The sequence below is a fragment of the Anabrus simplex genome, chromosome 1, assembly GCF_040414725.1.
Source record: "Anabrus simplex isolate iqAnaSimp1 chromosome 1, ASM4041472v1, whole genome shotgun sequence".
NCBI classification, from domain to species: Eukaryota; Metazoa; Arthropoda; class Insecta; order Orthoptera; family Tettigoniidae; genus Anabrus; species Anabrus simplex.
The window spans coordinates 535,496,984-535,520,505 of NC_090265.1; the positions used below are offsets into that span (position 1 = coordinate 535,496,984).

Genomic DNA, 23,522 nt, shown 5'->3' on the forward strand with positions numbered 1-23,522 from the left:
GAGTTCAGTGAATCCACTGGGAGAGAAACTAAGTACAATGATACCATGATAAATAACAGAATTACAGAAGAAGCTGCATCACTACTGAATGAGACTATATCCACAGGACAGACTGATGAAACTAAAATAAAAATGCTATTCTCCTTTTCTACAGTCTGGTCTCTCGGCTAGTCAGCATCAAACCCCTCAGTTGACAGTCCTGGGCTCGAATTCCAGCCAGGGTAAGTATTTTAACAGAATCGTTCCACAGACTTGGGGATGGGCGTTCATGTTTATCATAATATACTCCCTTTCATATAAGCATAACACACCACACTACCAATCAACCAGAAACACGCAACATTGAATAGATCCTTCCCCATAGGGTTGGTGTCATGATGGACAGCTAGCTGTAAAATGGGGCGAAATCAACATGTGCAACACAGTTCATACTCTTAACCCCATCAAGGTGTTGGGAAAGTGGTGGAAGATGATTCTTTCATTCTACGTAGACAAGTCAATAAGTATCTGCAATTTTGCTCTAATTGTCTTTAGGTTGGCTATATGGCATTGCGTGCTCACAAGCCGCTAGACAGCACCGTTGTCTACGTCTGTGGTACGTTTCAGCGCTATCGGATCAGTACAACTTGCGTTGTTGCAACATAGAGATGGCCGCGCCACACTCTGTTTGCACCGAGGAAGAACAGCGTTCTGTAATCCATTTTTTGTGGTCTGAGGGTGTATAAGGAGCAGAAATTCATAGAAGACTTTCCACACAATACAGAGACTGTTTTTCCACAGCAAAGTGTTTACCAGTGGATTGAACAGTTCAAAAGGGGTCGCAGAAGTATGAAGGATGAGGAAAGATCCGGGCATCCATCTGCAGCCGTAACTGATGCCAATATTGAAAAAGTGCGCGATATGATCCTGAATAACAGACGAGTGACTATTGATGACATGGTAAACCATGTGCACATTAGCCATGGTTCTGCATATGAAATCATGCATAACAGGCTTAATTTTCACAAAGTCTGTTTGAGATGGGTTCCAAAACAACTTGATGAAGAGCAAAAGCGCAATCGTGTGAGAATCTGTCAGCACCTACTGGACCGTCATGCTAATGGTGAAATGTTTCTGAAACTGATTATCACTGGAGATGGAACAGTGGTTCACCACTTCGAACTAGAGAGAGCAAACGTCAGAGCATGGAATGGAAACATCCGCTGTGGCAAAACATTGTCCCCGTATTGTGCTGAAAGTCTTCTATGAATTTCCGCTCCTGGTACACCCTCAGACCACAAAAAAATGAATTACGGAACTCTGCTCTTCCTTGGTGCAAACAGAGTGGTATGGCCCTCTTTACGTCGCAACACCGCAAGCTGATAATGCTGAAACCTACCACAGAAGTAGACAATGGTGCCATCTAGCGGCTGGTCAGCAAACAATGTCATAAAGCCAACCTAAAGATAATTAGAGTAAAATTGCAGATATTTACTGACTTGCCCTCATACAACAGACTCATTTCAACATCTGGAACTTAGGCTTCAAAATACATTTTACGATTTACTGATTCTGCCCAAGCTGAGTAAATATTAATAAATTAATAAAACACTGAAAATTAAGTGAGCTTGACCAATGTAAGAGTTAATTCCTGTTTAAAAATTGGCAAACCTTAATTATGATTTAGTTGTAATAAGTAAGGTTTTGAATCTAATATCAGTGCTGTACAATTTGAAAATGGACACATGTACCGTTAAAAAAGTGGATGAAATGTATAATATATTGCTAGGAAAAGAAATTAATATGAAGGTTTATAAGGAGACAGGAGCAAGCATATTTAATAAATGCATGTCCTACAATTATAATAGGAAAGCAAAACTCCCAAAAGACTATTCTTACTTATCTATATTAAATGGGTAACAGTTTTTCATATATGAAAGGAAACTGGCAAATATAAAATGTTTTAGGTTATGTAGTTGAACCTGATAGCTTCTGAATAATAAGCTACTTCCAAATGCAGATGACCTTTCAAATCAATGATTTATTTCTGAAAAGCAACAGTTCTATTATAAAAATTATACCAGCCTGTGTAACTAACTAAAATTGTGAAATGTATTTCAGAACCTACAGTATCGTTAGAAGATTTCTCTTGAGTATGAGGATGGAGGGTGGGGGGGTAGAGAGGGAAAGTTAAGTCCAACTTGGCCACTGTTACTGATATAAGTTTCGGTGACACAAAGAACAATGCCTCAACATGAAATATATAAATTCTTCCACACCAGTATATGAATGGCCTATAGTTAATATGTACATACCTACATGTACAACAACAACAATAAAAAGACCTATATATTATTGTCAGAAACAAGTATCGATACTACCTTGTGTTAGAGGTTTCCGCATCTTTCGAGGCCGTCACCAGGAGAGGATGCATTCTAACAGTCTCCAACATGGGCTACAAAATATACATAACATCACTAAACTTTCAACACAATGAAACTGAGTACGATTTTAGCATACAACCAGTACATCTTCACATGACAAGTAAGATCAAAGTACTAATGAAATTCATGAAAAACAAGGACAGGATCTTCCTTGGGCTCTAAACAAGACCAAAGGAATGGTAGAGAAGAAAGGACATTGCAGAAAGGATATGGACTGTTTAATAATTATTGTAGGATCAAATCTGTCATTTTGATGAGTGAGTTCTTTCCTTGGTGCAATAAATCCTACATATTCTGTCATATTCAGCCCAACATTTATGACAATCATTTTTAATTATATAAGATGCCATAAAGCTTTTTTGTGGAGGTAGTAATTTAACTTGAAATGAACTTTCAACATATTAGGTCGTGTTCAGAACATATAGTTCATATTGAAAGTTTATTTTCAGTACAACGAGGTCATGAAAATGAAATATTCATAGTAATTTAACTCTTTACCTAGAAGGACCATCATCTGCCAAAATGATTGGTATAAAATTAATTGATTAATCCTTCTAAATAACATTTCCTTGCTATTTTAAAAGAAGAAAAAAAAAAGTGTTAGGTCTTTGTAGGATCAACCATCAGATTTTCATTACGACAACAGTAACAACAATGAATTATGATATCTACCACAGCTGACTGTTGAGAAGAAACTGTTTAGCCATGCTGTGCATAACAAATAGTGTAATTTGATTATTCCTGGTGACTGCATTACTGAGTTCAGTAGCCTGCCTGGTGGCCATGATCATGAAGACTCCAGGTCTCTACGGTCTGTCACCATGGTTGGCTGGTTTGATTTGGTGGAAAAAATTTAACCATCAGAATGTTCGTCAGCAGGGTAGAAGAGGGAAAGGTGGTGGTATACAATTTCTAATCACTACACTGTGTGCCAAAAGCCTGGATTCAATTCCAAACCTCTCTGCAGTGTTCACATGGAGTGATGGCATATGACTGTTGATGGCAATTCATCCAATGAGTGGGGATGTGAAGCCTTGAGCAGACTCCTTGCTGTTATTTGACAGGAGTAGGCTATAAGCTGAGACCATGCATATTATGATGGAACATATTAAAGGCGGAAGCAAAAATGGTGGATAATGTCACTGCATTGCGGCAAGTAACATGTACAGGAAAGGCAACGATTGTATATAATGGAAACAGGTCAATATAAAGATACCGAAGATGCTGGGATGAAATTTTCTGGTTAATAAAAACACAGTCTTTTTATTCTTTATTAAAGTATTGTTCGAGATTTAAGTTTAAAATTAAAGTGTGAGAAGTTGAAAGAAGATGACTAATCATAAATTATGGCAATGACTGAGTAAACACAGAATTAAAGTGTAATATATTACACATTTAAAAGAAATACATGCATAACTGTAAAGTATTTATGTACCAGTAATATATAAATTAGTGTAAGACAATAATTCATAAATGGCAAGTATCAACATATGATTCAAGATAACATGTTAATGTTAATAAGAATTGTTCTGGATACTAATGAGAAATATCCTTAGTTTCAGTGACAGAAGAATGGAGTTTGTCAAGCATCTTCCTATGATTTTAGCCAACAGAATGATGAAATTCTAAATACAGAGGAGATATGGGAACTCAGATCGATGATCATTGATGATCATGACTAACCTACGACCAGATGGATGAAGTCAGTCAATTAACATGACTGGTATTGACTAAAGGAGGTATCAAATATGAGTATTATCCCTTATTTTCCTTTTTTATTTGCAATGTAGAATGATGTCATTAGAATTGTGCTTTAAGTCTTTTCATAATTGTATTCTAGTTGAGATTCATATGCTAGTGTCTTCTCTAAGTGGAAATGAATAGTTAAAAGAAGATAACTCTATATCCAGATGAAACGTTTCGTGGTGGTGGAAATTGTAGTGATATAAGCTACGTGTGTAACACCTGACTGAATTCATATTTCTTTGAAGTAAAATCATACAGAGCCATGATATTTACAATAAATGGTTATTGACAGTGATATTGTGACATTGAAATCATGAATAGTGCTTTCAATGAATATTATTACAGGTTTTTGAACAGAATATACTTCTCTTCATGGATCATGAGCAGCAAAGGTAAGTTATATATTACATGTGTTGTATGAAGGAGAATAATCAATGTTTACTTTGAAATGGGAAATATGGTATGTATATGGAATTTGAGAAAAAAGTGAATTGAATGTTTTCTTATATGTCAAGATATGAATGGATACATATTAAGAGAAGTTGTATGTTAAATAAATACAGTGTGTGTTTGGTAAAAGGTTAAGGATAGCTATGAATCAGTAAACATTGAACTTATGTGGACGTGCGTGACGATTGGTTGTGATATAATATATGTGTTTGATATAATGATACTAAACGATAAATGGAAACCCAATAGCAATTAATTTGCATTCAATTTCATAATATCATGGGTAAATATCATCAAAAGGTGTTTAAAATTTTATTTGGAGAACATGTGCTGGATAATAATTGTGCTGGGAAATAACGTTTATGTAGTTTGAAATACTATTTTGTACAATATAACAGTATTTTGGCTTCATAGAAGTAGTGTTTGAGATAGAATCGAGGAAGTAAATTATTGATTGTAGATAAATTGTGGTGGTATTATGTTGCCGATTTCCAATTTTATTTTATTTTCAGGATACATATAAAAGTAGGATATATTTTCGCGACAACATTCATTATTTTCAGTTACAACAATACCAATATAGTTGGTCCGTTATTGGACATTATAAATTTTCCAGCTAACTCATCCCTGGTTGCCAGCGTTTTGCCCCAGTGTACTAAGTTGGGCTCATCAGTTGGTAAATAACACACCTACCAAGACGCATGGCTAGTGCATACCGTGGAGGCCACTGAGTAGGCTACATGGAGCCACCGACAGTGCCAATGCACTATAATAATAATAATAATAATAATAATAATAATAATAATAATAATAATAATAATAATAATAATTGCATGGCCTCAGCTACCGTGTGCAGACATTTCGATTTGACGCCATCTGGCTGTCTGCTGGTCAATTTCGATGTTCTGTTTTACTCTAGGTCCGCTAGATGGCAGACAGAGTAAACCGGATCTCTCTTGGGCGTCTATGGCTGAGATTTAATTAATTTTGTCGGGTAAATACCAAATGTATCACCAGAGACATGCCGACATCGTACGACATGGAGTGTCGAATGGAATTTTTTCCGCCCTTCAAAAATCCGACCACCTCTGCCGGATTTGAACCCGCTATCTTGGGATTCGGAGGCCGACACTCTACCACGGATCCACAGAGCCAATGCACTATGAAAGACTTTGTCTAATTACCAAAAATTGATGCCTGCCTGGCCATCAGATGGACCAACTACATTGATAATATAAATTTACTCATTCGGGACAAATATTTCTGGTTCCCTATGGGATTCAACATCTATATTATTTTCAGTTGTCATTGAGATGATATATTATTTTCATGAAACTTTTCAATGAATGTAGAGTTGCCTATACTTAAGATTTAATGATGAATTAACATTTACAGTATGTAGAATATTATTGACTTTATATCGGAAAGAAATCTCATCTTAATTATTTGAAAGGGAAAATCACGGAAAGCTCATTGGTTATACTTGAACTATAATATTATGGGAAGATAGTCATACATGAATGTAAAAATACTCATACGTGGATGTGAAGATACTCGTACGCAGATATAAATATGCATATTGCACCCATATCCCGAATTAATGTAAAAATACAGAATTACTTTATTCAACATTTGGTTGATAAGACAGCCAGTACTGCGAAGGTTTTACTCAGGCGGCATGTGAGGTCCAATATAATTTCTGGGGACAGAAACTTGAGCTCTGTCACTAGTCTTAAGGCATGTTCCAGGACATGGCAAAATAATTGCACTTGCCAACAGCCCTCCAATAAACTTAATGTCACCGACAACTGCATACTTCTGTTGTCACTTTCTCATGGGAACCAGGATGCCGATAGCCATAAAGCCGCACCCTTGGACTAACAAAGAGTCGGGAAGAGACAGAGACAACAAAACATATTGAGGAACCAGGATGAAATGAGGCGAACACCTCTCGGTGAGAAGGGGTTTGTTCCAAGCAGAAGAAAGTTGTGTACAACTAGGCAAAATTCAGCCAATCATTGAGCTCCAAATTATTCTTTCAAAACAGGCGCCTATGATAATTTAGTTGATTCGGGACATGAGAGAAGTATTAATGCAGATTTGTGGTGATTCTGATAGTATGTGGAAGTAGTATATTTTCTATGTAATTTTATTTATTAATTGTACGTGGTGTGACTTTAATTGTGAAAGTGTCGTCATGACACACATCCCACGAACTTACATCCATGTACAATGTATTGTCTGCAGAAAGTAGTACCACCCACGCATTCAAATTAAATGATACACCTACGATCGATTTGTGATAGAACATCAGTCAGAGGAATGGCTATGAATACTGTGATTCGACATAAGCTGAAAAAGTGAGGATTGGACATGTGCGACAAAACTATTTTTTTGCGAGGGAAACTCACTCCTACAGCGCACAAATAACAATGAAGTAAAACCCCTCAGGGTACCACGCCAAGCCATGGTGTGCTTATGAGCCAATATAAGAAATGAAACCACTCAGTATTCCTCAGTGTGGGTTTTCTCAGTGTTGACAATCGTCAGTCTTCGACAGTGCTCGATCGCTACTCAGTTAATGCGTCTCACGACTTATTAGTCTTTGTGTCTAACTCACATCATGGGGAGAGTCATCACTAGTGTGTTTCATACACTAGTTGCAATCATCCTGAGAGTAAGTCACTCACAAACATTGAACTTTGCTGTATTAATTCTTAGACAGTGATGATAAACATTTATTTGCATTCAGTCAGGGTGACAAGTAGTCATCTATTTAAGTGCACTGCATGAAAGGAGCTGATAGTTTTTCGAAGTAAGTAGAAAGAACTCCTGTGGGACAATAAACCGTTTAACCATAATTTTAATCAAATTAAGAGTTTGATATTTTTGAAGTACAGACAATGGTACTAGAACACGCGACGGCATTTTAAATTCAGCATATCGTCGCTGTAATGACAAAGGACATTAAACTTGGTAAAGGAAGCAGACAAGCAGATGTTATAAATAAGACTGACTTCACTCATTGAAACTCGGGGCAGGTAGCTGTGGTTAAATGAAAGTCTAACCACAAGATAGCTCATTGGGTCCACCAGAATTCCCAGAACTGTGAGGTGCTTGACATCACATGTAAACACAGCACAGTAGCTCAAAAAGGGAAAGGTAATCTCTAGGTCCCGTTGCAGACAAGGAATGTTTAAACCCAGCTGTTTAGGACAAGCAGAGGGAGAATTTTTCACTGCAATAGGAATGTCATAATCGGGTGTTAATATCAGAGTGTTTTCATATCCGTGTGTAAAGCTTGTATGTTTGATCAATGTGTTATTGTATGCTGTAATTATAAATTTTGTGTAACTTCAAGATTAAATTTATGCGTGTGTATAAGCAAGTGGAAAATCAAGGAATAACCATGTCAGGATACCTCAAGAAAACCTCGCCACATTTCGAAATCATGATGGTTTAAGTTAATCAGCCATCAGGGCAATGGAAGAAGACAGCCGATGACCCACCAATATGTAAGTGAACCATGACCTAAGGTGTTGTTTATTGTACATAATGTAAATACTAGTTAAGGATGCGAGCTGTCGAGATTATAGCTCTGTAGTTAAATTTTCAACGTAGGTAAGCCATGCGATTTTTACAACCCAGCAGTCACCTTGTAGGTAGTTAACTTTTGCATGCAAGCTTTATAATGTTTAGTATATGAATGCATTTTTGTTCTACGTCAATTCAGATTCGGACCTTATCCAATAGGGAACATGCATGATCCGGGGTTTTAATTAAAAGTATGCTAATCTGATACAAAATTACATGCAGAATTCAAAAATGTGATCAGAATGTACAAATAATAACTCCAAACATGATAAAAATCTACAAAAATGTCATGTCACGCAAGTACGCGATCTCATTGGCCTGACGTCATCGTACAGGTTGACTGAATTAGCAGACGAAATAACACGTAGTGTGCTGTGAGAAGCAGGATACACTTCGCGTATTTCTACTTTACGTTAGTGTCTAGTATGGTTAAATTCGAGGTCTATACATTGGATAATAATCTGAGTGGTATATTTTAGACTTAAAATGAATCCTGCGCAGACAGTGAGGCAGAAAACTTATAAATGGTGTAGAGTTCCGATGTGCAATAGCACATCGCATACCATCCCAAACAAATTGTTTATAAACGTTCCAAAGACGCTAAAACTAGGGAGAAATGGATTTTGGCGAGCTGGAGAAATGCTGGTGATATATCGGAAAAGTCTACAGTTTATTTTTTTGAAGATTTTAACGTAAGATGAATTTGTTTGAATTTTCAAATAACTTTTCCATGTCAGCTGTTCTAGTGGTAAAACTTTAAATTTTAATGTATGATGCTTTATTTAAATGCTTCAATTACATCTTGGAATATGAAAGTAATAAATGGTGCATTAAATAATGCTGATTATTAAAGTATTCTCCAAACCTAACCTATGTTTTGGGTGATCCATGTCAAGATAATAAATCAAAGGGGTTATGAACCATTTTGACAGCTCTAATTCTACCAATATATCTTGGCATGGGACAGTTATGTATGTCTTTATTGAAGAGCTTAATTGGTAAAAACAAAGGGTAAAAATACCGCGCGAGTTGGCCGTGCGGTTAGGAGCGCGCAGCTGCGAGCTCGCATCCGGGAGATAGTGGGTTTTGAACCCCACTGCCGGCAGCCCTGAAGATGGTTTTCCGTGGTTTCCCCATTTTCACACCAGGCAAATGCTGAGGCTGTACCTAAGGCCACGGCCGCTTTGTTCCCATTCCTAGGCCTTTCCTGTCCCATCGTCGCCATTATGTGACGGTGTGACGTAAAGAAAACATAAAAAAATTAAAGTCACAGCACCCAAAGACATTCCTGTATTGAGCAACTAAAATGTCACCAGGACACTTTTCTTTCCTGATATGCTCAGCTTGTTAAAAGCCAAATGTAATTAATGTTACTGGCTTCACGCCCCGCTAACTACTTCTACGATTTTCGGAGACGCCGATGTGCAGGAATTTAGTCCTGCGGGAGTTATTTTTACGTGCCAGTAAATCTACCGACACGAGGCTGACGTATTTGAGCACCTTCAACTACCACCGGACTGAACCAGGATCGAACCTGCCAACTTGGGGTCAGAAGGCCAGCACCTCAACAGTCTGAACCACTCAGCCCGACTTGTGAAAACTAGATGAAGTCATATTTACCTTTATCATGTTTAACTTTTTCCCTCCACAAAGATATTTAATTCTCTTTCAAGGGCCCCGGTAGTGGGTAGGCCAGTTGTCCCAACCATAAATATATATTTTTTGGGGAATGATAGATTATAGCCCTATAGTACTATGATCTTTCTTTCTTTCCTTCTTTCTTTCTTTCTTAATCAGTTTATCCTTCAGGGTTGGTTTTCTCTCGGACTCAGCGAGGGATTTCACCTCTACCACTTCAAGGGCAGTGTCCTGGAACGTGAGACTTTGAGTATGGTGATGAAACTGGTGAGGAGGGCCATTACCTCGCCCAGGAGGCCTCACCTGTTATGCTCAACAGGGGCCTTGTTGGAGGATGGGAGGATTGGAAGGGATAGACAAGGAAGAGGGAAGGAAACGGCCGTGGCCTTAGGTGCCTGGAGGAGAAGTAGGAAAATACGAAAAACCACTTCGAGGATGGCTGAGGTGGGATTTGAAACCCTTCTACTCAGTTGACCTCTCGAGGCTGAGTAGACCCCGTTCCAGCCCTCGTACTATTTGTTTTCAACTTTCATGGCAGAGCCGGGAATCGAAACCGGGCCTCCGGGAGTGGCACACATTAACCACTACACCACAGAAGCGGACTAGTACTACAATGCTACCTATATGTTTATGTTAGTGCTGAAATCCGATTTCTTACTTTACTAATGCTGAAAGCCCGAAAATGTAATGTTATTCTTTAATAGGGGAATCAGTCTAGAAGGAAATGTTGAAAGTGATGTGATATCTATCCAGGTTCAGTTGTTATCCTAATACTATGGGTTACAGTACATTGCACGTATATAAAAGATGCCACTTACAAACTTGTTTTTTATCCGCGAAATTCTGCGGCCACAAAAGTCACTATTTTTTAAGAATGACGACGTCTACACATGATAGATTGTCTGATTGTGCTGTTTTGAACCTTCTTTCTGTCATTTTGAAGTTATTCGCGATCATGAATAATAAACAATCGGCTTTTAGCAACGGCTGATGCATAACGGCTGGTTGAGCTCCATGCGGTACTGGATCGTGACGTCACAGCGCGCCGCTTACGTCAGAGGCCGTTTCACTCGCCTTGCGGAAAGGCACTATTAAATATTTTTTTAATGGTAGAAAACAAGGCAACATACCACAATGTAATACGTTTACATACTATTTCATTGGTGTACTTTTCAAAAAAAATATTTTTGAAAATGATGCATGTTCCCAATTGGTAAAGATAGATTTTGTGTTGACAGAATTACTTATGACGTTTGATTTGATACTATAAATTCGGGAGAATTTTATTCTCGTGGTAAAATGAAGCAAATGATGGTATTATTAGTATTATTCTGTGCACCTATATTTCCATACTTCTAATTGTGATTTTTGCTTGTATAATTTTCATGATCGCTTAAGATAAAGCCAGTTTGTGGTAACCATTTGACATTGTTGGATTTTCTATTTCCATATTGAATAAATCAGCCATTTTTGCTACGATATAATTGATAACGTGGTTGTGGGAGTATTCTTATAACAGTGAGCAGTCCAATTTGAATAAGAATGAAGAGCATTGGATGTAAATGTATCCAAGGTAATTAGAGAGATTTTTCTAGATCAGCAGATAAGCTGACAGACAAGTCATATGGTGATGCAATTATGTACCAGCGAGAAAGCTGAGATAGTAATTACGTTGAGAAGGATAATGTAAGAAATGCGCATAGCTCTGTAGACAGTGCAGCGCAATTAATTGTGTACTCACTACGATGGGTATGATACAAGATAAATACGGATAAATATTGATGATGGAGATAATGGAGTTGAGGTAATGCTCGCCACGCACATATGAAGGACCCAATAAAGAACAAATAATCCGTACACAACTAATTATGAAATACTTGTTCAAGTAATGATTTTATAAGATACACTGACCCGTGCAGGTGTGATCTGAGTAACTGTTGAATTTCTGATAACAAAGTCAAATTATGTTTTCCTTTTTTTAATCCTTTGGGGAATTAGAGTGGGAGGTGGTAAAATTTTAATGCATTGCTTAATGTTAAGTTTGTGTTAATGTCCCTGGGTAAGTTATCCGTGCGTTAGGTTTGTGTTTGATATGTTTCATTCTGTCATGAGAGGTTATTTGAATGATTGTAGAGCAATTAATAACCATGAATGTTACCAATCCAGGTTATGGTCACCCTTGATCTTAACGATGATAATCCATGGATGTTGAAGTCAACCGGTGTTTGTCCAAATTTATATTTACTTTATTAATCTGCTGACTTTGATGAGTAGTTGCGTGCAATGTAGTGTATATAAGCTAGAATAGGATTTTTTTTATGACTCTCATTTCAAGTATTTCTTTTTGTCGTGTGATTCCATAGTAGAATAGGCAGTGACTGACTGAAGTCAATTCTGTAAATAATATTTCTTTTTGTATGACGGAATATTTTTCCGTGGTGTTGGACTAGTAATTAGGGAAATGAGAGCTTGCATCAAACCAAGATAAACAGCATCTTAGAACACACTTACGGGTTTTATAAACAGCAAACATAATAAATGTAGTAGTAGTAGTAGTAGTAGTAGTAGTAGTAGTAGTAGTAGTAGTAGTAGTAGTAGTAAATAATACATACCACTGAACATAAATAAAAATTTGTTAAGTGAAATTAGACCAATTTGATTATGTAGTGATGAATTGAGTTGGTAATTCAGCAAGCTTTGATACGATAATCTTGGTCCAGGCAAGACCGGTAATGATTAATATCTGCAATGGTATGTGTAACCTGGCTGTTCAGTTGAGTGATTATTAAATTTATCTGCAGATAAATGACCTCAAATTTTATGGTTTGATGCAGTAATTTGTTATTTATTTGTATGTTTTCTGAGTTTATCTTGCACACTCACCGACATTTTAACACTTGGAGTTTGATTTCACAATATCAGAAGCATTCAGCCATGGGCGATTTATTAACGATTTGTAATAGTTAAGGTTATGCAATTTTGATGGGACTGTGATAGAGGGAGGTATGATTCCCACAAAACAGTGAATATTCTGAGTTCTCTCTCTTTCTTTCTTTCTTTCTTTCTTTCTTTCTTCCCTTTTTCATTCCTTTTTTATTTTTTAAAATCTTACTGGTTGAGGATTGGTGTAACATCTGAATTAATAAATCACAATTAGAACTGAGATTCTGAATTCATATAATTAGATGGTCATTGAACTCAAATAATGCAGAGTATGGTATGTCACTGAGTAAGAAATGACGAAACCTTGTTGTTGATGATTTTTTTTTACATAATTAATTACACCTGTAAATTATGATGGTAATAGTTTGATTATCCATTGTAATAATTTCTAATTGGTTATGCTTGTTACGCACATGATTGGATTAATCAGAGAGTATAATTATTCATTTCACCTTAATTCGTTATTAATTTTCTTTTATCTTTTTAATCGTTTCTTTTAATTTAATACAATTTATTTTAACCTAAGTCTGGGCCAAGTTCTACTTATTTCAGTAGATTAGTTAGCCTATTTTCTAGTAGTCTTATCCCCCTATAGTCAGAGCATCCCGACAGTCCAGCGAACGTCACTACCTTCTGAAGAAGTGAGTCATCTTCAGTGAGTATTTTTATTTCAGTGCAACCGAGGCAGGACCCAGGATGAAGAAATCACCACCGAGATCATTGTGTAAAGGGTACAATATATCTGGATGTGAAGGATATAATGGATTTAAATGAATGTGAATGTAACCTAGGAAGGACAAAACAATTTATGGAAACAAAATTCATCCATAACATATTCATAAAATAATTTTAAGAAAGATATTAATGATTAGTGTGAATTATATTACCTTATGTATTATCCTGTTATTTGTCATTAATATAATTCCTAATATTTTTAGAGGGGAAATCATTTATTGCAGAGTTGTTTTGGAATAATTACTGACAATGTGAATCATAGTCACATTGTGGTGAATATTTATATTGAATATTTCCTAACTGTTCATTTTCAACTTACTGTTGTTTAATTTAATAGGCTAAATTATTTTATGTTCGAGTTATTCTTTCATAGTTATTTAAAATTATTATAGTTTGTTAATTTCAGCAGTGTGATTTAGATTTGAATTTATTCTTTAAGTAATCCAATGTATTCATAGTTTGAATCTCGTGTATCTGTACCACGATACATGAATCAGACCCTACCCCCTAAAGACGAAATTTTAAGAAGAGGGTAGAATGCTCACAAAGAAGGGTGAAGAAAATGAAATTTCAAATATTATGAGCATAGCTGAGGCTAACAACAAATCTTCAATCCACATACGAGTACAGTGCCGACACTAGTTTTCACCCTCTCCCTACTTCAACATCCCATATCCCCATGTACAGGTCGCCCATGGACATCAAATAGAAAGACCTGTACCAGACAAGTCGAACAGTCTCCCCCTCCATTAGCACTAAAATATATACAATATAAATAAATAAACTGAGTTCAGTGAGTGGAAAAACAGGTAACGCATTTAATATAATATGACACGACAATGCTTGATAACAGATGTAAGTTACTGGAAAACCGATAAGGTATATCTGAAGGTGAATCTGAAGGAGAAGATGACAACGAATATACACCTCCAATCAATGTTGATGGTTCATATGACAGCGAGAGCCTAACTTTTAACAAGTTAAGGTTTCTTTTGGTACCAAATATTAGGACCAGTTTTGTTAGGATTTATTAACACTGTTATTTTTGGCATAGTCATCAAGTTTTTACTATTTGCTTTATATTGCACTGACACAGATAGGTCTTATGGTGGTGATGAGGCAGAAAAGAGCTCCGAGTGGGAAGGAAATGACCATGACCTTTAAGGTACTGCCCCAGCATTTCCTTAGTGTGAAAACGAGAAATCATGAAAAACCATCTTCAGGACTGCCGATAGTGGGGGTTCAAAGCCACTATCTCCCAAATGCAACCTGACAGCTATGTGACCCACTTGTATTGTCGAGGTAGGGGTCGAGGTCGAGGAGAAAGATCATCACTGATGCCTGCAACAGGATATAAAGAACTCCGATGAATAAACAGAATGGACATACATTTCACTTGGGCAGAAGTGGGCAACAGAACATATTGAGGGAGACTCCAGGACCAACAGGACATGTTAAGAGGAACATGGTTAGTGGAAGTCGCTTAAGTGCATGGTGACTCTTGATTGATAACGAAATGGTAAGAAATATTTAAAAAAATGCACAGAAGCTAGCGCTAGGGAAGAAATTAAGGATGACAGTTGGGTTCTATCATTAGAGGAATCATAACATAGTCATGGGTGACTTTAATACGGACTTGTCAAAACGAATTAGTGAATTGGAGAAATTGTGTAATTTATTCCACAGTTTAAGCATAGAAATCCTACCGCTTCACACTATGAACCACATCAACTACTCTGACCACTCGCCTCACATTTTAATTGACCTTATAATAGCAAACAAACCCCAGAAAATCATTAAGCATGGACAGATTCCAGCTCCTGGCATTTCTACCCACTACTTATTGTAATTAGTTACTCGATCCCAGGACCAAAATATAAAGCATGCTATGTTATCTCAAGAGACATAAAACATAACTGATTTAGATTATCTATGCAATGACACAAATAACTTGCCGTGGGATGACATTGACTCAAAAGTTAACACATTAAACTTATTAGGGCTGAACTTTGCCTGCTGGCATTTCTTGATGGATACAGTACTTTTGTATCCAACTCTTGGCACAGGCCAGAGTAAAGTGTAGCTTCCACCGAAGTCCCAGTCTCATTCATGGCTGTGACAATATGGAAGCTGCTGGGGTATGGGTGGTGCTGAGTAATGACATTCAGAGCACGACTAGTGCATCTGAGTGTTATGAAAGGAGTTGCTCATAGGGTCAGTCGTGCTGCAATAGCACTTTCTGACCTAGTGAGGAAAGCAATGGCAAACTACCTCACTCCTTGTCTTGCCTAGTACGCCTCATTTTGGTGCTGCCATTGGTTTTTGCGGTTTCCTTATAACCGCATAACCTTTGGTGGTGCTATTTGAGGATCCAACCAGCCTCTGGGCTGATGACCTAACAGACAGACAGGGCTGAACTTGTATGACAAACACGCTCCGAAGAGGCAGGCATGATTTACCTGCCCCTCCTCCCCCTGGCTGACAACCAAGGTAAGATCTGCTATAGCTAGCCGTGATGGGTGGTAGAACCAATACAGATGCACACGTGACAAAGAGGACGCTGAGCAATACAGGAAACTTAGGAACAAAGTTTAACAGCTAATTAGAATATAATGATGTTATTGTTTTTACATCCCACTAACTACTTTTTCGGTTTTCAGAGATGCTGAGATGCCGATATGTTGTACCGCAGGAGTTCTTTTATGTGCCAGTGGGTGAATCAGAGGACATTCTTCACCCACCAAACCAAACCAAACCCCATGGCACTACAGCCCTTGAAGGGCCTTGGCCTACCAAGCGACCGCTGCTCAGCCCGAAGGCCTGCAGATTATGAGGTGCCGTGTGGTCAGCACGACAAATCCTGTCTGCCGTTATTCTTGGCTTTCTAGACCGGGGCCGCTATCTCACCATCAGATAGCTCCTCAATTCTAATCACGTAGGCTGAGTGGACCTCGTACCAGCCCTCAGGTCCAGGTAAAAATCCCTGACCTGGCTGGGAATCGAACCCGGGGCCTCCGGGTAAGAGGCAGCCACACTGCCCCTACACCACGGGGCCGGCTTATTCACCCACCACCCTCTAAAATTAGACATGCCCTAATGACTTCAAGAACATAAGGTCTTCTGTATAAATATGAAAATGTGTGTACATAAATGTCTCTAGATGGTAATAATTATAGATGTGTTTTTATTTAAGGAGTTGTACTATCTGCGTCTCACAAGAAGTCGCGGCACCTTTTAGGCATGGCACGAGTAACAGATATACTACACTAAGCTTACAAACATTAGTCGTGATAAACAGTGCAAGCTCTCTGAAAGAATTGTGTGTTCATTATTAAACAGTTCATTATGCAGAAGTTACAGTAAATGTGTAACTAAAGCGCAATTGCACTACCAATTTGAAATGTCACAGCAGCACCTTAGTTCACAAGAATCACCGTGGATGTAACCAATGTTTTTGGCCGGCCTTGAGACTTGAGATTAGCGCATGCGCAGCAGTCATGCTTATCCTCCGCACCTCTTACCCTGCATGCACGTGACTTCTTGTCAGACGACCATAGGAAATATGTGTATATGAACGACTCTAGATTTAGTTTAAACATAGTAATTATTTTAGGAGATTCATTTTTATTTATTTAAGGTGTATTTGTTGTATCTGTATAATGTTTTATTGAATCATCGGTTATTGGGAACACATCCTGTTGATAAATAAATCTATCTACCCACACGAGATTGATGTATTTGAGCACCTTCATATACCACCAGACTGAGCCAGGATCGAACCTGTCAAGCTGGGCTCAGGAGGCCAGTGCTCTACCACCTGAGCTACCCAGCCCGGCAGGTAATTAGGAACAGTATATGTCAGAACTTTCAGCACTTAGCAGCAAATAATAATAATCCCAAACACAGAAGAAGCTACAAGCACGTCCCACTTTATCTCTAGATATGTTAAATCATTACTTTTCACAGCCCAAAGGACTTGTTTCATTACCTGATAACCACACAAGCTGTCCCGAGCTTGACCAGTCCTCTTACAGCACCGTTAGCATAAATGATGTTGAACATGTGCTGTACTCTTAACAATAGGTAATGATGGCATCTCAATAAAATTAATTAAAAACATAATTTGGGCTGTACTGTCAATATTTACTCTCATATTAAACTACTGCCTGACCAATGGAGTTTTCCCTAACATTTGAAAAGATGCTCTGATAAGGCATATCCCGAAAACAATACTTCGGATTCTCCATCAGATTACTGCCCAGCATCCATCCTCCTACCCCTCTAAAAAGCACTCAAATATCAGATATGCAATAAACCAATGATACGTGAATCTAGCAACACCATTAGACCTACGCAGTGCCTTTGACACACTCGGCCCTAAGTTACAACCGCACTAACTCCGCAGTCTCAACTTTAATACGACATCTCTCTCATTTTTTAGCTCCAACCTCACTGACCACCAAAAACGAGTATCGATGATTATGATGATGATGTTTGTCATTTAAAGCGGCCTAACAGCTAGGTCATCAGCCCCTAATGGTAAGAGGTGAACAAAATTAAAATTAAAACAAAATTTATCCACTGACTAGAATCTAAAACAAATGATGATGAAAATATTATAGTGAAACAAAAACAATCAGTGGATCCTGTTGTATGTCCGGCGCCCCCTTCTCGCTCCGCCAGCCAGCTACACGCGCGCCAAGTGTCATTCTTCTAGCCTTGACGCGCAGCCTGAACAGTCGTGTGTGTACTATAAAGAGGAACTCCCAGCCTGTCCAGATGCCCACTTGCCCCGGTGTCCAGCTCCAGAATACACCCTACGTCGAGCACGGAGGCTACTCCTCTTGAAAATGTGCTTCGACCAGGTGGACTGAATTTCTGGCAGTACGAGGTTTCACCTCTGGTCACCGCTCCTCTTCCGCTGCCCATATCCAGTCATACTATTACATACCGTTATATTTCCCTAATTAATGCAAGCTCCCTTGGTTTCGCCAAGTAAGAATTCTTCCAACATTGAACTTGCCTTTATGAACTCAACAAGGAAGGACTTTCCAAAACATTTATGTCAGTACTTCTGATAGTTTTCGACTATCGACTTTTCTTATCACAAGGACTATCTTTTCTAGATAGAAGTGGATGTAAATACTGTAAACTTGTATATAGTGTACAAAAGATAGACTCTTTCTCAAGATTCCTAATTCATTTGCTTCAAGTTAAATTTAATTTTTATTTGTGTAAATAGTGTATTTTGCATTTGAAGCGAATAATAAAGTTGTGTTTTGTAAATCTCAACCTTGGTTACAACAGATCCAATTCACAAAGACTGAATTACTGGGATGATTCATTATTATCTAAAGGGGTGCAACATCCAGGTCGCTGGCCCCTCATAATGGTACAAATCACTGGGAGGTAGAACCATGGTGTTCCTCCTATAGTGGTACTAATCGCAGGTAACATAGACTCATGGTATTTATCTAATGGTGGTATTAACCACAAGAAATGTAGACCTATCATATGTCGCACACAATGGCATCACTAACATAACATCCATGGTGTTTCGCACATAAGGATACTACTCACAAGGAACGCAGACCCATGATACTCCACATACAGTGGGACTAATCACGGGCACCGGTATTCCCGTGGTGTCCCTCACTAAGTGGAACTAATCACAGGCAACGTATCCTCATGGTGTTGCTCACATAGTGCTAATAATCGTAGGCAATATAGACCCATGGTGTATGACACTTTATGGTAACAATCACAGGTAATACAAACCCATGGTATTCGTCACGACATGGAACTACTCTCGTGTAACGCACACCCATGGTTTTCGCACACAGTGGTCCTTACAGTGGTCGCCAGCCAAACCCGTGGTTTTTCTCACATAGTGGTACTAATCACAGGCAACGTACACCCATGGTGTTTCTCGTAAAGTGGTAGTACTCAAAGGGAGCGCAGATCTATTCTGAACCCAGAGGAACCGACACATTCCAGCACAGCATTACAGCACACAGACATTAGTTCACGCAGCCAAATGCCTCCACTCCCCTGCTTCAGTGGAACATATGATTGTAGACCCTACTAACCGCAGAACCGTGGTGTTCCTCACATAAAGGCACTATTTATTGGTAACGTAGATCCATGGTGTTCCTCACATGGTGGTACTAACTGCAAGTAACGTCGACCCATTGTGTTCCTCACAGAATGGTACTAAGCACAAGTAGTTTCATTGTTCTAATGTCATCATCCCTTGGTCGCCCCTTACGACAGGCAGGGGATATCGCAAGTGTATTCTTTGTCTGTGTCCCCCACCCATAGGGAGTGCAACGAGTATCAGTGGGAACAATGTATTCAGGATGGCGTAAGTCGACAGATGTCCCACAGGGGTCAGTTTTGGACACTTTTATTTATTATTAGTGTGAATCACGTAGAGGACACATTGAATTATAGCAAATACCACATCTGTGCAGATGATCTTCAGATTTATCATCACTCTTATTCACAAGACATACATGTAGCTATTGATAGAATAAATTTTCACATACAATGACTCAGTGACTATCATATTTCTCTGCATAATCATTACACCTTTTAAACAAAATTTTTCCAAAAAATAGTTGGCTGCGACTATTATGCAAATAATTTTTTTAATACCCATATTTGTATTACTCAAAAAAAATTAATTTATAACTAAACGTGTGTGATACAAGTTTAAGGTGCATGTAATACTCACGTATATACATCAAAATAATTAAAATAGCCCAAATCAAAATTCCTAATTTATTCACAACAGTTCAGCAAACTCTTCTCCAATCTGAAAATAGAAGTTAACTGCAATTGATTTGAGCATTAAAGTTTAAATATTACAGGTGCAAAAATATATTGCGTTGTTGTGAAATATGGACTTACAGGTAAGCAATTTACTCCAAATCTTCTGTGTCTCTATCGCTGGTATTAGTATCTGATGTGGTATCTAATGTGCTGTCCTCACCCCTGCTCATACCAGCATCAGATTCTTTGTCTCTTTCTCTCTCACGATGCGTCATCTTACGATCCATCTAGTCTGTTTGTAATCCCAGTCCTTTTGAAGCTCTAGTCTGGAGTCTAGTTCAGGTGGTATAAGGTCCCAACTCTTCATTACCCACGAACATAGAAAGTCTAAGGATGGACACCTAATATTTCCATAATCGTTGCTCATCATCCACTCATTGTAAAATCGACGCAAGTGGTCTTTAAATGGTTTGTTAATACAAGGCAAGGTTTTTAAGTAAATACCATTTTGATATAGGAAAAAACCGAATGTGATTTTTTTACAAAACTTAAAAACAACATGTAAGCCTGTACCTTAAACTACTCCTCAACACAAGTTCCAAGAACATGGAGGCAACTGTCATATCATGAAACCAGCTTCTGAATTCCATCCTCGTAGAAATCTGCTGCCTGATGTGCCAGCCACGGCAGCACAGCCATTTTTAGGTCATCATCATCATCATCATCATCATCATCATCATCATCATCATCATCAGGGCGCTGAACTTCTAAATGCTTTTAAAACTGCAGGAACAACTGGTACTCACTAGGTTACGGCCATATGGAGGATGATCAAATTATTCCCAACCAAATGAAGCGATGAGGTCTCTGGTTCGATTAGCCGTGTGAAGCAAAAAATCCCCCTTGTGAGCAAGCCAAGCCATTTGTTTTGGATTGCACAACGGAGTTTAGGTCTCACAATAAATCTTGGCAATTACTGTTTCAGCCTGGTGTAAAAAATCCATAAGCAACACCCTGCCTATCTCAAAACACAGTGCACATGTGTTTGCGAGAAGAAAATTTTTGCTTGCACTTCACTTTCTTGGGCGATGTTGAGTATGTCCATTCCATGGATTGTTTTTTGATTCTGGTGTATCATACACCACCCATGTTTCATTGCCAGTGATAATTTGGTTTAGGAATGCATCTCCTTCATTACTGTACCGCTCAAGCGAAGTCAAAGCACTGCCTACGTGCTTGGTTTTGTGCACCTCTATCAGCATCTTCGGTACCCAGCATGAGCAGTCATCCACAACACTTCTTGTCGTGGACATTAGTACGGCCTTCTTTAAATGCTCTAACCGATCTTCTTACCATTCCTTTGCTAATAGTGTGTTTTCCATACACTTCACTGATCTACTGATGAATTTCAACTGCTTTCACGTCTTTTGCATTTAGAAAACTAACCACAGCGTGTACTTCACAATCGGCAGCACCATTAATTGTCAGAGGCATTTTCAAAACTTGAAAACAAACCTAAATATGAGCAAATGCTTTCCATAATGGCATTTGTGGCCAGCCTACAGATGTACTGAGCGTGCATGCTCTGAACGACAACCAAAGCACTGTGGCAGCCATATTTACAAACGTTACTTAAACGTGCTTCGTGTGTACATCTCAGAAACTATCTGAAACAAGCATAGATGGCTATTTCAGTAGTGCACTGAGTCTTATATCCTACACAGTTTTAACCCACTCTAGCATGAGTGCTACATCCATCCAACCCTTTGGTTGCACTCATACCTGAATTCCACGGGGAAACTGTATTTGCTAAGGCATCGTTTTCCTCGTGAAATTTATGTAAAATCGCAACTCTCTTCCGTCAGCTGTAATTGCAAGCATTGCCATGCATTGTAATTTCTCACTACCGTTTGTTTTCATAAATACACTCTCAAGATCCTTTTGGCACAATTGAGCAATTGCAAGGCATATTGAAAAGGACTGGAACCTGATTAGCATTACCGGTTTGAGAAAGCATGTATGAAGTTTCCTGGCACAAACATAAGATGAACCGATGAAAGTTTACGCAATCCTGTCTATGTATCAGCAGGGAGCCTTTGACATAGTGTTCTCCTTTGGACTGACAGATTGTGTCATCACAAGAACCACATAACCCACCCACGACTCTTCTTAAACAGCGGTATGGGAACGTAGTGTTTGCGCACTAACTCCCGTGGCTTCATTTGTAACATTGTTATGAATTTCATTGACATACACCAATACATCTTTGTCAATTATAGGAAACTTCCCTATTTTAGGACTGCTTAATGTGTGCCCAGAATAGTTTGTGTTTTTAGCTTGTCTTTTAATTTCCGCAGTCACGCGCCAAATTTTCACTTCCTGAAAATGTTCTTTCCTCACCTCTGTTTTCGTCCTGTTCAGCAAAGACAACTGCATTTAGCTTGAAGCCTGAAGAATAGTTAATATAATTACCTATATTCACAAATAAATGCTTCACATGTTAAAGGGTAAGTACGAAGGGCACTAGGAAAGTTTTGCAATACGTAAAAACTGTTGGCTGGACACCCCTGTTATGGTGAGGGATGAAAAGAGGGGTGAAAACCGGTCTAGAGGACAGCAAGGCCGACCTTCACACCAGCTGTTACCAAGCAGTGGGACTGAAAGCAAGTTAAGATGTCAGTGTGGTCTAAAGGTGAATATCGCACAATTATCCGCTACAATTTTGCTCGTGGATTAACTACTGACCAGTGCCTGGAGGAAATGACTCCTGTGCTGGGGAAAGACTGTCCACATTGGACAACAATTTTCCGCTGGTACAAAGAGTTCCAGAGGGGAAATTTTGGGGTTGAAGACGATCCTCCTCCTGGGCGACCGTTTGAATCAGTGACTGAGGAAAACATTGAAACTGTGAGGAAAATGTTGCAGCAAGAGTGACATATCGGCAGGTAGAAGAGACCCTCCACATCCCTGCACCAGATATTCACTCAATTCTACAGAGACCCTCCACATCCCTGCACCAGATATTCACTCAATTCTACAAGACCATCTCCATGTTAGAAAGGTTTGTTCCCTTTGGGTGCCCCATTCACTTTCAGAGGAACAAAGGGCACATCGAGTGAAATGGTGCCGAAAAATGCTAAAACAGTTTGAAAGTGGGGCATCGTGTAATGTCAACAGCATTGTTACAGGTGATGAAACTTGGCTTTATTGTAACTATGT

The 23,522-nt window shown here is 38.6% G+C and overlaps 1 protein-coding gene across 3 annotated transcripts in view; it reads right to left on the minus strand.

Annotated features, from left to right (window-relative positions):
• Tsc1 (tuberous sclerosis 1 protein hamartin) overlaps positions 1-23,522 on the minus strand; it is a 442,531-nt gene that overhangs the window by 219,848 nt on the left and 199,161 nt on the right. For all 3 annotated transcript variants that reach the window (XM_067135484.2, XM_067135485.2, XM_067135482.2), the window contains one exon: positions 2,361-2,434. In XM_067135484.2, coding sequence (XP_066991585.2) covers positions 2,361-2,434 — 74 coding nt within the window. The remainder of the gene's footprint in view (positions 1-2,360; positions 2,435-23,522) is intronic.